The sequence below is a fragment of the Pundamilia nyererei genome, unplaced genomic scaffold (assembly GCF_000239375.1).
Source record: "Pundamilia nyererei isolate P.nyererei 1_Seehausen unplaced genomic scaffold, PunNye1.0 scaffold00103, whole genome shotgun sequence".
NCBI classification, from domain to species: Eukaryota; Metazoa; Chordata; class Actinopteri; order Cichliformes; family Cichlidae; genus Pundamilia; species Pundamilia nyererei.
Genome location: NW_005187504.1, coordinates 1,044,978 through 1,059,085, shown reverse-complemented (window position 1 = coordinate 1,059,085; position 14,108 = coordinate 1,044,978). Strand labels below are relative to the sequence as shown.

The following is a 14,108-nucleotide window of genomic DNA, read 5'->3' as shown; positions in this document are numbered from 1 at the left end:
AAAATATTTAAATGAGTTTATTGCTTTCCTTTCCAGCAGCAAGCAGCACATTTTTAAGTGGCAATAATTTTGTTTAAAACGACCTGTAAAGTACTGAATTTTTCATGCTTGGTTTTATAGTATTTCTATATTTGTGCGTTGTGCTCCAGTGTAGTCATTGTGGGCACTGATCTGCTGAATCTGTTGTGTGACGGAGACAGAGTGCAAGTGAGCGGTTTCTTAACAACAGTTTCAATGTTTACAAGAGGGGGGGGGTGGGGGGGGCTAAAATCTTCTAGAGAACAGTTTTGCCTCTGGGCTTGGACCCTAACCAGTGTGTGTTTGTCAGTTTTAATATCTAAACCAGGCAGACAAGAGAAACAGACAAAAGAAAAGAAGCAGGGGAAACAATTAATGCATAAAAACAACAGGAGACTCATGTTAATTTAAGCCAGGTGCATCGTGGTGGATCATGCACCAGTAAATATCTCTGCAGAGATTCCTGAAAGCGGTGAGAAACTTCACTGGAAAAACGAGCTGACCTGCCCCCACACGTTGCAACAAAATCTGCACTCTGCATGTATGACCTCCACTGGTCACTGAAACAACCCTCGGCACCAGACCCTGACCAACAAAATCAAAGAGCCCCCACAGGGTCAGACGATCACAGCATCACTGTCTATGTTCGTCTCTGTGGTCTCCCACTGTTGCTTCTGTGGCCCAGAGGCTGTCGTTAGCAGTTATTTTGGTAGAATGGCCGGTCCTGAAACAGCGACAACAAGAAGCTCACAGTCCTTTTTAAAGAGCTTGAGGAGCTCCATGTTTAATCCTTCAAAAGAACCTGCTATGCTCATCGACACCTGCGTATTTTTATTCTTGGACTGAGCAGCTTTGCATGAATCACAGCGCAAAATACTCGGTATTTATCTGACACCAGGCTCTGATCCAGACCATCAGTTTATCCACTGTGTAAAAAAAAAAAGAAAAAAAAAAGCTTTCTCTTTTTTTTGCTCCTCTCTTTTTAAAGACATCACCCCTTTTAAGCCCATTCACCCTTTAAGATCACGGTCTTATTTACTGCTGCTCATAACCAGAACATCTGAAATGTATGCCCATGAGGACCACATCTGGAACATCTGCTTTCACTGATATACCGAGCAGAGAGTAGAAAACATAACCTGTCTGAGTGTTTAGAGCAGTCTGAAGCCTGAGCTTTGGGCTCACAGGGACGACTTGTACATAAGCCGACATAAGCTCATGAAATGTGGAAAAGCACAAGATCCCACTTTTAAAAAGGAGACTAACAAAGTTACAGAGTGAACAGTCTTAAAACTGTGTGAGAGCCAAAGCAAACATCTCTGCAGCAACAACCAGAAGTCACCACGTCTATATTTTTGCTGTTCCAACTCAACTTTAAAGAAAACTTTTCTATTTGCACACAGCTATGCAAAAGTACTGAAAGATGCACTGACACAAGAACACCACTAGATGGCAGGACAGGCCTAATCTTACTCTTCCTCAATCATGATAGTTGAAGATTTTTATATGAGGACTATATTACCGCACAAAACCTAAGTACAACACGGAGCCAGTAGTTCAATACTTGACTATATCCTGCCAAAAACACTATTGTGGTGGGGAAGCAAAAAACACACACAAAAAAGGAAATCAAGCATTGAGGCAGGGGAGAAAAAGCAGAGAGAGATGGATGGCGAAGACAGTGGATGGAGGAGCAGAGATAAAGGAGACAAGGAGGGGAGGCGGGGGCGAGGGGAGTCATAATCTCATTACCGCCAACACAGAGACACAAAAACATCTGTTGTGAGACGCTGTAATCCAAACACTCCTGTTGACTCCTTCCGCGTAGTCTTTGTTTCCTCCTGACAGTTTTCTATCACAAATTAAGATTAAAAACCTCAAGGCCAATGCAAATTCCTGCGAAAGCAGGTTTTAGTCAAACGTGTGGTTCACGGATTAACAAAAGTCTTTTCTCTTTGGCAGCTGCTGCCTTTTGTTCAAATCTTTTGAGTCAACAGAGTAATTTATGTTTTTTTTTTTTCTTTTTTGCTATAAAAGCATATTCTTATTCAACTATTCTAAACAAAAATCCATATAGTCTGACTTGTCTTACAGGGGGTCATGTGAACTACATTGCCATCAATTTAACACAAAGTGAGAAAAATCAGAAATACATTGAACAGCAGCAGTCATGCAAGGAATGTTTGAATATTGGGATTTCTGGGTGCCCTGCTAAAACACCTCAGCTCATCACTCTTATTTTAGTTTCATCAGTGTTTAGTTGCCATGCTGAAAGCTCCCTGTGCCAAGTTTAAATGAGCTTGCACTGCTGGTGGGCAGCACTGAACTAAAACTGGTACGGGACGCTGAATTAAAGCTGTTCTAAAATGAGATGATACAATTAAGTGAATGCACGAGGTACTTATGCCGGATGTGAGCCGATGTGTTCAATATAAATAGAGGTGAAGTACCATTTTTAGCTTCAAAAACAGTGTATATGGTTACAACGGCCAGCGTAAGCTATGTTTCCTCAGTTTAGAGTTTTCAATCCAATTTCACTTTATCACCATGACGACAGAGAGTGGCGTTTATGAGTAATGAATCTTTAAGAGCTCAGTAATAGTTTATTACAATGTCAGTCAGTCTACTTTTTAAAGCGACTGAATTTTTTCCTGCGCTCTTCAGCGGGACATGGATTTATTTCTCCATGTCCATGTACGGTGTTGTCGAGCTCAGGCCGTGTTGTCGGTTCTCTGGTCTCTGACCGTATCAGACACAGAACGAGGCAGGGAAGCGAAGACTCACCACACTGTTACCACAGAAGGAGATGACAGCCAGCGACGCTTAACTCACTGCTAACCTGCAATTATGCTGAAGGACCCGCAATACAAAAGATGAACGCATAAGACACAATGCACAGAGTGCAAATGCACTTAACATGCAGGAAGTCTACGCACATATGCATGCACACACAAACACACTTGAGTAATCATTACTCTGGATTCGTGTGGGTGACAGTTACTCAAGGTGAAGTGCTGAGACTGCTTAAGTGTGGGTGAGTAATCGTTCCACACAGCACTGTGAATAATAGACGGCTTATTAGGGGCATAGGAGGTATAGAAGAATCTTATTTAAACTGTTTTTCTGTCCAATCTTACAAATTTATGATGAAGCAATCTGCAATCTGATGTTAATTATAGAAGAAATTGAGACCATGGTTTTCACACATAACCAATTATTGCAGCTCGTAGGCAGTGTAACCTTTTTTTAATGATATAATGAGTCCATAACAGCAACAATAGGTCAGCTAAGTTCACTGTGACACATAAATCCTATTTATTTTAATCATGTTCGTAATATAAACATGCACAGTAAGAACGGATGACTTGTAAAGAAAAAAAAAGACAAGTGATTTTATTTACTTGCTCATATACTGACACTCTGCATGCACACATTTGACTCCATTCAGCAAAAATATATGTTTAAAATGTTGATTTTCACTTCATTATTTAGAGGTAATTCCTTCCATCCATCCGTCCTGTTTCGCTTATCCTTGTCGGGGTCGTTGGGGGGGCTGGAGCCAATCCCAGCTGTCATAGGGCGAGAGGCAGGGTACAATCTGGACAGGTTGCCAGTCTGTCGCCCTGATTTAGAGGTAATAGGCTATTAAATGTGTGGCATCAATGCCAGCATACTGCAACTAATTAAAGCAGGAAGACCTACGAAGAAGTGACAAATTCATCGCAACATCAAACAGTCTAACGCTGATTTTCATCTGGGAAGCACAAAGACAGAACTGTATACCAACCAAGACAGTATACCTATGATTTGTACACGATACAAAGACAAAGACAGTATGAAGAAAAGGCCTACATTTCACTGATACAGGCTTAAAGATTGCATAGACTTCCTAAAGAATTCAATTATGGTCAAGAAAACCTAAATTCATAAATTTGTGGCACAAAAATAACGCCATAGTATTCATCTGTCGGGTGAGTAAGCCACTGTCTGCAGAGCACAAGAGGTGGGCTGTTTGAAACATGACCAGGCACAGCAGCGGAAACACACCTCCGAAGTTTAAACAGCTCTACCATTTGCAACATTTCTTCTGTTTAAACAAGTACGTCTGCTACGGCTATTAAACGCGCTCCAAACAACGAGCTTAAACGGTTTACAAAGAGGGAGAGAGTAAGTGCTTGTTAAGACAAACATGCTAAACTCCGCACTGATGGCAAGCCAAGTGGATGTCATCAATCCAGCAAGTACGCGTAAATTCATTTCATAAAAAGCTTCGTGTTGCTTCACACGGAACGACAAGGCGAGGTTGGGCACGACTGTTTTGACAAGACTATAAAATAGGTAATCTGATCGATGTTAATATCACATTCATCATAGTGAAGAATCTGACTCTGATCTTTTTGGAGTCATTACGTAATTATGAAGGAACCATAAATCAGATTTCATCATAACGTCAGCAGAGAACATAAATACTGGTTCTCCATCGTGCCTGAGCATGTGGGCTTGTGTTTGGTATTTTATCTACAGTATATGTAGCGCCAAATCACGGCAACAGTCGCTCCAAGGTGCTTTATATTGTAAGGCAAAGACCCCACAATAATGCAATCACAGATATAATGCATGCGGTTATGTACTGGACCTTTAGCGGCATTATTTGCACATCAGACTTCAGTAAGGAGCAGGCAGGTTAAAGAGCAACTAACATGCGTATGACTGCGCCAGACACTGGCGCCTCTGTCGGGTGACGTCGAGTTGAGTTCAGGGCTGTTGTGCATGTGTTACAATGGCTCAATATACAGTCTGTATTATACTAAATGTATATGTTTGTATGTACTGGCCAGTATAAAATCATTTGTAATTACTCTGAATATTAATTCTGACATCTGCCAGCAAAAAACGGTCATTCAAACTCTACTTTTTGTGTGTCTACTCACCTCAACACAAATGCGGAAAAAAAACATTTTGACACTTACACGCAACTGAAAATAGTTAAGATACAATATTAACTTTTTGAAAAAGGCAGTCACTTCCATATATTCATGCATAGCATTTCTAGAGTTGATTGCTCTTTCTGTGTCCACCCCCTCGACTCATGCAGGAAGACTTGCTCAGAAAAATTCTGTGTCACCCATCTGATTCTGGTATAAAGTTGTCATCTTGTTCTCATTAGGAGGCTAGAAAGAGGGAAGAGAGAAAGGGAGGAGGAAGAGAAGGAGGAGGGCTAGCCTGGAATAAATGAGGTCACCACTAACACTCCCTGAGGAGGATCACTGAGGCCTGGAGGAGGGGCCCGGTCGGCCGTAGTTTGGTAAAAGTGAGATGTGTTTTAGCAGTCCAAAACAAGACAACCTCTCTGTTTGTTGGGGAAATATTTATATTATATAGTCATATCGTATTCTGCATCCTGCACTTTTAGTTTTCCACGAGTTCTTAGAGGGCTTTCTCTAGAACTAGAAGTAAACAGAAAGTACACAGAAGCTTATGCATTTTCTGTTTACAGCAGCAGCTCCAAGAGTTTGAAAAACAGGATAAAAGTCATAAACAGCAAACACGCAGCTGTATAAGTAGAAGTACACAGTGCCTTCTACAACCAGAGCTTTTTTCAGTGCTGCTGCTGACTGGCATGAAACTGACAATTGCTGAAATATTAAAGAAAACTCTCACTTGCAACCGACAGAATGTATTTCAGTATGTAAGATGCTATTTTTGTTTCTTTTTAACCACCACATAGATGAGAGGTCATCTGATACATATATCTCAACCAACTGTTGTTGGAACAGCTCCACACAGGCAGTGGTCCAAACCAAAATCCGCCTCGCAGCAGCACTATCCACGGTATCCATCTCCCTATATGGTTTTTAAAAAACAACTTTCTTTTTCATGCTCAGGTGGCTCAGATCGGCAGTATCTGTCTAAGGTTCGATTCAGAATCTGGACAAAAATCCTCCCCAAACAACAAGGCAATGAGAGTATAATGTGAGAAATACATAATCAGTTTTACTGAAAATATTTCACTACACCCTTCAATTCCCAATCGCTCCTCTCTCTTTCCAATATGACCCGTTTCCTATCTGAGGAAAAAAAAATCTCCATACTCAGCATCAGTCAGCATCTGCCTTTAAGAGGCCTCAGAGGGGATCAGTTTCACAGCACTTCCCCATCCTGGTGCATGCACTTAGAAAAATCAATACCAACCACAGACACAACAAATACAAAGAGTTTAGATCAATACGTGTAAACGCTTCTTTTTGATTTAAATAGGTGGCAGCCTTGTTTTCAAGCTATATTTATTATCATATCTTCCACCAATGGGATCATTTCTTAAATATTTAGTTCTTGCACAAAAGCTATTAAATATATTTTTAATAGTGTCAAGATTAAAATCTTAAATTATGCACAAAAAAAAAAGCTTCAAAGAAAGTAACACTAAGTAATTTAGTAGCAAGCCCTGCAAAGGCATGAATGACAGTCAGCACACTTGCTCACAAGGATCATATTGCTCCGATTCCACACATGCACACACATGCACACACATGCACGCGCAACGCCAACTGTGAGTGGTAGCCTGCTCGTCTGTTGATATTCTGTGACAAGATAAACAGAAGACTGATGGAGTGGTTTTAAGAAACTTCTCTGGGTTTATTTAACCCAGCGGCCCCTCCTGTCTGTGTCTATTCGTCTCCTACACGGGAAGACGCTTCTATATTCAGCTCAGACTAAGATATCGCCTGGATCAAAATCAAAAACATGCATAAGGCAAACTCAAGTCAGAACTAGTATACAAGGAACATCACTCCGTCTTTCTGTTCAGTGTATCGTATTAATCAAAACATAACAAAACGTACAAAAACACTCAAACTTTTCCACATCCAAGTTAAACACCGATGCAATGAAGACGCTGTGTAAATTTAACATGTTTGAAGAAGGCACAGATGTCTGCACACGTACACCCCGACACACGGAGCTAAATATTCAGTGCGCCTGTCACAGAGCCAGACACCATGCTGACCGGGGCCAGACGTGTCAGCGATGGAGTGAAGGCAAGCGCAGCTGTGCGGCACACCCTGACACCACACACGCTCAGAGGAATGTGGTGCTGGCACAGCCCAGGTGCCGTCACTTAGGGTTGTGACATCGCTGCAGGAGTTTGTGTAGGGACAAGTCTGTCATCAAGACTCCCGGGGTACGTCGGTGGGTGCGCATCAGAAGAGACCAAAGAGAACTGGATAGTTATTTTCGCTGGGCTCCTGGAAAAAAAACAAAACAATGCAAGCACGAGGGGAAGATTTAAGGTGGGTAATGCTGGGTAGTGTTGTGCTGCCAAGTCTGCACGTGTGTGCGCTGCAGTGCAGAAGAGTGTGTGCATGTCTTAGGTAACTATTAATGTACTGCCCCTGGACTTTAGACAACACAATAAAGATTGGTGAGGATGATCAAAGTATTTTTACGTTGCAGGCCAAACCTTAGCACGTACACTGTGTCTGCAGGTGACTACTGTACAGCTGTACTTATCTATCGCAAAGTAGCAGAAAAATTTCCACCTTTATGTAATCCAATCAAAGCAAGACGCTTCATGATCTCCATTAGTAACAATGTACAGTGTTGGGTCGCCCGAGTGAAAAAGAAGTCGTACATTTTTTAATATATATATATTTTTTAAGACTCCATTATTATTCCAGTTTTGCTTCACCTATCATGCTTTCACCACACATTAACTACCACACCTCCATATGGCTAATAAACATGAACCTGAAGGGGAGAAAGGGAAGAGGGAGCCACAGCACAAGACTAGAAAGAGAGAGCAAGAGAGATTTGGTTTCTATTTAATAATTAGCTCATTCACTTGCAATTAATATTGTTCCTTGACTGAGTTATTTAAATACATTAAGCACATATAGTACAGTAATGCTGTACTGAGAACAGGGAGGCTGCAGACAGTATAATTAATACTGCCCTCTGGCTGCCCTCTGCCACCCCTGGAGGTCATCGGCAGATCCTCCTGTCTCAGTGAAACCTGGGCCATCACAGCACTCCGTCCAGCACCTGTTTGACCCGCTGCCCTCTTGGTAGGCGCCTCAGGTCAATCAGGTCCTGCACCACCAGTCTCACTAACAGCTCCTTGCCCTGGGCCTAACCCTAACCCCACCCCAGCCCACTCACTGCACCACTCTGAGCCATGATCCGAGTAACCCACCTCGCTCGGGTCACTCACACATGGACTCTAGTCAGGCTTTTCTTTGCACTACTTCCAAGCACTTTGCAACTTGTTCCCTAATTTGTGCCCTTCTCTTATTTTTCTATGTATCCCTCTTGATTATATACATTTCCCCTGCTTGCTACTTATTCTTTTTGTCTACTGTTTATATTTTATTCTGGCACTGTTGGTGTGGATCACCCACAATTTCATTGCACATGTACAATGACAATTAAGGGTTATTCTGTTCTATTCCAGTGAATGTCCCAAGTAATACCATTTAAACCATCCAGCCAATCAAACAGGTATCTTCTATGACCACAAGCAATGACTACTAACTGAATTACGAACTATAAAGAGAGTCAGCAGCCAAAGTAGATTCTTAGTTATTGATGTTGTTACAGTTCATAGAAAATATGGTATGAAGGGGGGAAAGGAAGGAAGTCTGATGAAAGAAGGAAAAGATGGCATCTGAAAAAATATTCCCTCTGTGTGAGTTCAAACTGCCACTTTTTTCTGGCAACGATGATACTGACTGTACTGTGTTAAATACACACTTTATACTTAAAGGTGCTTCCACAGATACAGACACAAACACTCGGTAAAGTATTAAACTGTGTTGTATATACTTGTATTCCCCAGATGAGCACTACACGCAGCCCATTTCATTCCAGTGTAAGCTAATAAAAGTGTCCTTGTGTGATGGGCCAGACATTCCTTCCAGTCTTTAAAAAGCTCCTGTGCAATGGCAGAGATGAGTCACAGCTGCCAGGAGACCACCAGTCATGTTCAGTGGGACACACGGAGTCACTCACACTCATGCATGTTTGATGTCCCTACGTTTCCCCTCTTTTCTCGCGCTAAGTGTACATGAATGTGGATCAGTGTAAAAGCACATCAGACTCTTCCTGTTGGAGTGTTAAATCTACACAAATCCACAGTTTTCAAAAACTAAAAACAATGGGAGAACATTTAAAACTACTGATGACAAATTTAAATTTAAAAGTAAAAATATTAAGGTTCACTGACATCGCTGGTACTTGAAAGAATGTTTAGAAAGCTGGTTGTGGTGCTGTTTCACATCCTTATAAGGGATATTTCTTTTGGTATGAGCGCCACTTGATGAAGCCACATTATAAACATAAGCAATTTATATAAAAAAAAAATTGTAGCATCTGTATTAGCTGTGTAACATTATCACTTTTATTTGTCATCATCATAAATAATTACACAAAAGGAAGAGCATCTCTTCAAACACTCACTGGGCTAATATAGAAAGGATAACATCTTGTTACAATGTCACGTTCTGCTGTTTAATGTTCTGCTACACTACATTAAACGGGTGCTTCTGCTCTTATGGCTGATGCCTGTGTACATTCAAACTTTGTAGAAAAGCAAAACATCCACCCGCAAAGGATTTTGTGTTATAGCGGTGAGAGTGATGCAGATGTGTGTCAGCGAGGCTGACAGGTTGTCATGTATGAAATGTACGCACACTCTTCTGCGCGAAACGCCTGCAGGGACCAATGAGAGCCGAGCATAAAAGACCGAGGGATGTGAAAAGATGAGCATGATGACAGCTCGTTGTAAGGGTGCACACGTAAACACATGAACTCACAAATGTGCAGATAAACACTGAGGCATGAGGGCTTATAAACAAAGGTTGAAAGGGTTGCATGAGAGAGTGTGCGCCACAGAAAGCACAAAGACTCCTTTGAGCCACTGACTGTAGAGCAGATGGGAGAAGTTAAGTAGATCGTGTGCACCTGAAATCTCAATTCTTACTTTAACTTTAGCTGGAGTTTTCGTGTTTGGGTCGCCAAAGTTCTACCAAATGTTACGACTTCTAAAACTGTTAGCACCTATGGAAAAATCAGCTCTTCATCTTTGAAAATACAATCAGTAGTTTTTATCTATGTGCAGAAGTCTGTTTCCAGTGGAATACCTCACAGAGACTCTCGATATATTTTCAGATTACTGGCCAAATGAACCGCTTAGAAATAATACTTGGCATTGATTGGCTGAAAACAAATGAGTGGAGCGAATAGAAGTGGGAGATCCAAATATCGATAGCGTCGATAGCAATCCTGGTATTGGTACTGGATCAATACTGGCTCAAAAGGATTGATACTTTCTATCCTTTAAGTTTAGTATATAGGCCACTGAATTGTGCAATTATTATCATTTTTTAAATGAAAATGTACTTAAAATTTTCACTATAAAAATGTTGAGTTGACTGTCGGATCTATGTTTTTATAGTCTAGAGCACATTTAAACGACACAAGTCGACCCAAAGTGCTTCACAGACGGGCAGATTTACATTCCAGGTCTCCAAAAAACTATATAAGAAGTGGACGGGGGTTTTGTTGCATTAATTATTGTAGAAAGTCAAAATCACAGGGATTTAGTAGCCGTTAAAATGTGTTCAGAATTTGCACGTCGACGATCAAACTCACAAATCATGACACACTCTCCCAAAATTGTCGCACACCACCAGTGGCTGAGATGCTGCTCATGAATAACAGCAGTAAAAGAATGTTTCAGTTATCTATACAAATATCTTTTTTTCTGGACCAACTTTTTTGTCTTTCATTGTTCTTTTTTTGGGATTTTTAACAATAACACCCCCACCAACCACCATGACCTGAATCAGAATGGCAACACAGTCAGGGAGGTTGGAGTTTATTTGCACGCACAAATGATGAGTGCCTAGTTTGATAGCTGTAGACTTTGGGAAGAAAACAACTGAATATTTACATTCCTGACCTCAGAAAGTCGTGGTTCAGGAGCTCTAAAGTAAAGCACACTGCTCGATCTGTTTAACTTAGATTTACCAAGAGATAGGCGAGGCCATGTAAATATATGGGGAGCGTTTAACTGATTAAAGAAATGGTTAACGACGGCATTAATGAAAATCCAGAAACCGATAAGAGGCGCTTTGGTGCACAACAAAATCTCTTATCTGTCTGGTCAGTGAGCACTTCCTGTGCCTTGGGAAACAGAAAAAAAAGAAACATTTTTAAAGACTTCATGTCTACTCACCCTGTCTTTGTCATCAGCCACATCGCAAAGCACATCATCCAGGTCGAGGATTCCCCCATCACCATGCTCCAACCGGTGAACCTGCAGCCAGTAGCTGGCATCCTGCAGAACAAGGAGGTAACAAGATGAAAATCAACAGTCGTTTTAAAATGACCCGACACATGAAAAAGTGTGGCAGCAATTGTAAGAAGATGCATATATTCCAAATGGCCTTCAAGACCCATTTTATTCATTTTATATTTTAAATGCAAAGAAATGAGTACATATAACCTTAAAGCATAAACATCATGAGAACTGATAAAGGGTTTCAGTAGAAAAGTCCACGAGTCCACCAGCGGACACTCCAAACACTTTGACATGCCGCTCATCTCATCATTGTTGGCTCTTTAAAGCAAGACTATCACAGTCATCGAGACCTGCGAGGAATGCCACCCACCATCACTATATAATCAAGCTCAATTACGTGTCAAAGTTTCTGACATGAAAAGCACACGCAAAGGTCACGCTTGATTGAAATAAGTGGGAATCAAGGCAAGGGTTAAGAAAAGAGAGGGGAGAGAAAAAGACACTGTACAATTATAGAAAAATGTAGCTTTACAATAACAATCTAAGGCAGGGATAAAAGGTAGAGTATTACCGCCATCACGCAGTTCTAAATAGGAAATCCAACTCCCAGATGATTGTAAAGCCCCGTCCCTGGGTCTTGACACGCAAAACCATGTGCACATGTAACTTGCTCCAAGCTAAACGGGAGAACGAGTTGAGTGCACATGCATGGAAGTGCCCAGTGTCCTGGCATCATTTGACAAAGTATTAACTTTTGAAGTGACTGTTTGGCTTCGTCCCACACACACAGCAGCCTTGAGGGTTACAGCCTCATTACCCACTTATACAGTTCCACTCCACTGCAACACATGCAGCTCACTGCAAAAGGGCACCAGACGCACGTCTGATGTGTTTAACTGGCAAACTAATACTACATGACAGGCCTGCCTCAGAGAAGGAAACTGATTTTTTTGGGGGGGGAAATGCAACTATACAGCAATGATAGTTTTGATAGTGTGAGTCTAAAAGCACTCAGTGAAAACACGACAATTCAAACAGCTGCATTAGTATTTTTCATGTGTTGCTCTTTTTTAGCTTCTCTTTAACTCACCCACTCGCTGCTGTGACAGATGTCATAGTTTATTACAGCCAGTGTCACTTTGTGCAACCCCACACACAAAGACCCTGTGGATTCTAAAGGATGGATCTCAGACACAAACACACAAAACATTTAATGTCAGCGATTTTATAAAGGAAAAAATGAAAAAGAAGTTTGGCCAGACCAGACTTTAGTAGTGACTGAACCGTAATCATTAACAGTGAACCACCCTAAAGCATCACTGTCTCAGAAACACTAGTTTAAAAAGAAATGGAGACCTCAAACACAGAGGGTTTGTAACAAAATGAAACTTGAAGTTTATTAGGAACACTCTGCTGTATGCGACTATAAATAAAAGATGGAAGTTCTGGAAATCAAAGCTAAGCTGTAAAACTTATCTGACACAGAAAAGCAGTAGCCAGCACTCACCAGAACTACATCTGCAAACAAGCCAATGCAAACAAATTACTGTAGGTTTCTGTGTGTGCTCAAGAACTTTTTTTTAAATTTATCGCTGCCTGTTATAACTGAAAGCATTCAGTCCAAAGTATTCATCTGAAACAGAGCCAGCACGTCCAACTTTTGTGTTTGTTGTGGGAAAGAAAGCCACAAACCACTGCCTTTAAGCCAGTTCAGCCAAAACACATTTTACTGTTTTGTTTTGAATCAACTGGGGCGTCTCCCCAAAAACCATAAAATCTAAACACTTTGATTTATTGTTTATGATTAACAATGAGTGAGCCTTCAAGAATGGCTTAAAAAGCCAGGATTTTACCTACTTTACAAAAACTGTTACGTCAATTTGAGAATGACCCCGATAACCCATCAGCTTATTAGAATATTTATATACAATGTATCTAATGCACTTTAAGATAATAAGGATGCAGATTTAAAAAGTAATACTAATCCAGCCTGCTCTTTAGTTGAGGCTTTAAGAAGATAGTCACACATAATAAGTGCACATAGCAGCACAATCTATTTAAAGTCCCCTATAGTATGTCAGTGTGGGGACAGACCAGGTTTGGGCACAAAGAGACTTTAAAACTGATGTGTGTGTGTTTGTGTGTCGTTCTGTGGTGCCAAGTTCATCGCGCAAAAATAGCTCACAGCAAAATGTCACAGTGCCAGACTTAAGACAAGGGACTAAGTCACATAGTAAACAATGTTTCAACATAACAGCTCTCTGATGTGGGTATTACAACTTTCTGTGCACATCATCCCTCAAACTGTCTCACTCGACTTTCGGAGAGAGAAAAACAAAACAAAACATTACAAACAAGTTAATGTGGCATCTTCTTTCTCACTCTAGTTTGATCCCTCTGGGCCTCATTGAGATTCTCACGACATTATTCTGCTGAAGCTCTCTGCTAAAGAAAGGAGGACCGATCTAAACTATTGGAGCCCTCAACAGTCCAACAGCAGACTTGAAAGGAGGCCAAGGCAAACGGGTTGGCAGCAGGGGAAGCCCATCACTACGTTTTAGCGAGACAATGCCGAGTCGTGAGCACCAAGATCTCCCTGACACCGTGAAAAGGAATGTCTGGAAGTGCCAGTGTCCACAGTTGAGAAGTATTCAAATGGTATTACACAGTCCTGAGTGTACTGACATGTGACAAAGACACTGTATGCAAAGTTGTGGACGCAGACTAACTTGATGTATTTCGCAAGATACTCTACAATATGTTACAATTTTTAACTATAAAGGAAAAAAAG

At 41.1% G+C, this 14,108-nt stretch overlaps 1 protein-coding gene across 1 annotated transcript in view; it reads right to left on the bottom strand.

The window, feature by feature from the left end:
* pard3ab (par-3 family cell polarity regulator alpha, b) overlaps nucleotides 1-14,108 on the bottom strand; it is a 233,486-nt gene that overhangs the window by 185,191 nt on the left and 34,187 nt on the right. Inside the window, exon 2 of the mRNA XM_013912826.1 lies at nucleotides 11,252-11,353. Coding sequence (XP_013768280.1) covers nucleotides 11,252-11,353 — 102 coding nt within the window. The remainder of the gene's footprint in view (nucleotides 1-11,251; nucleotides 11,354-14,108) is intronic.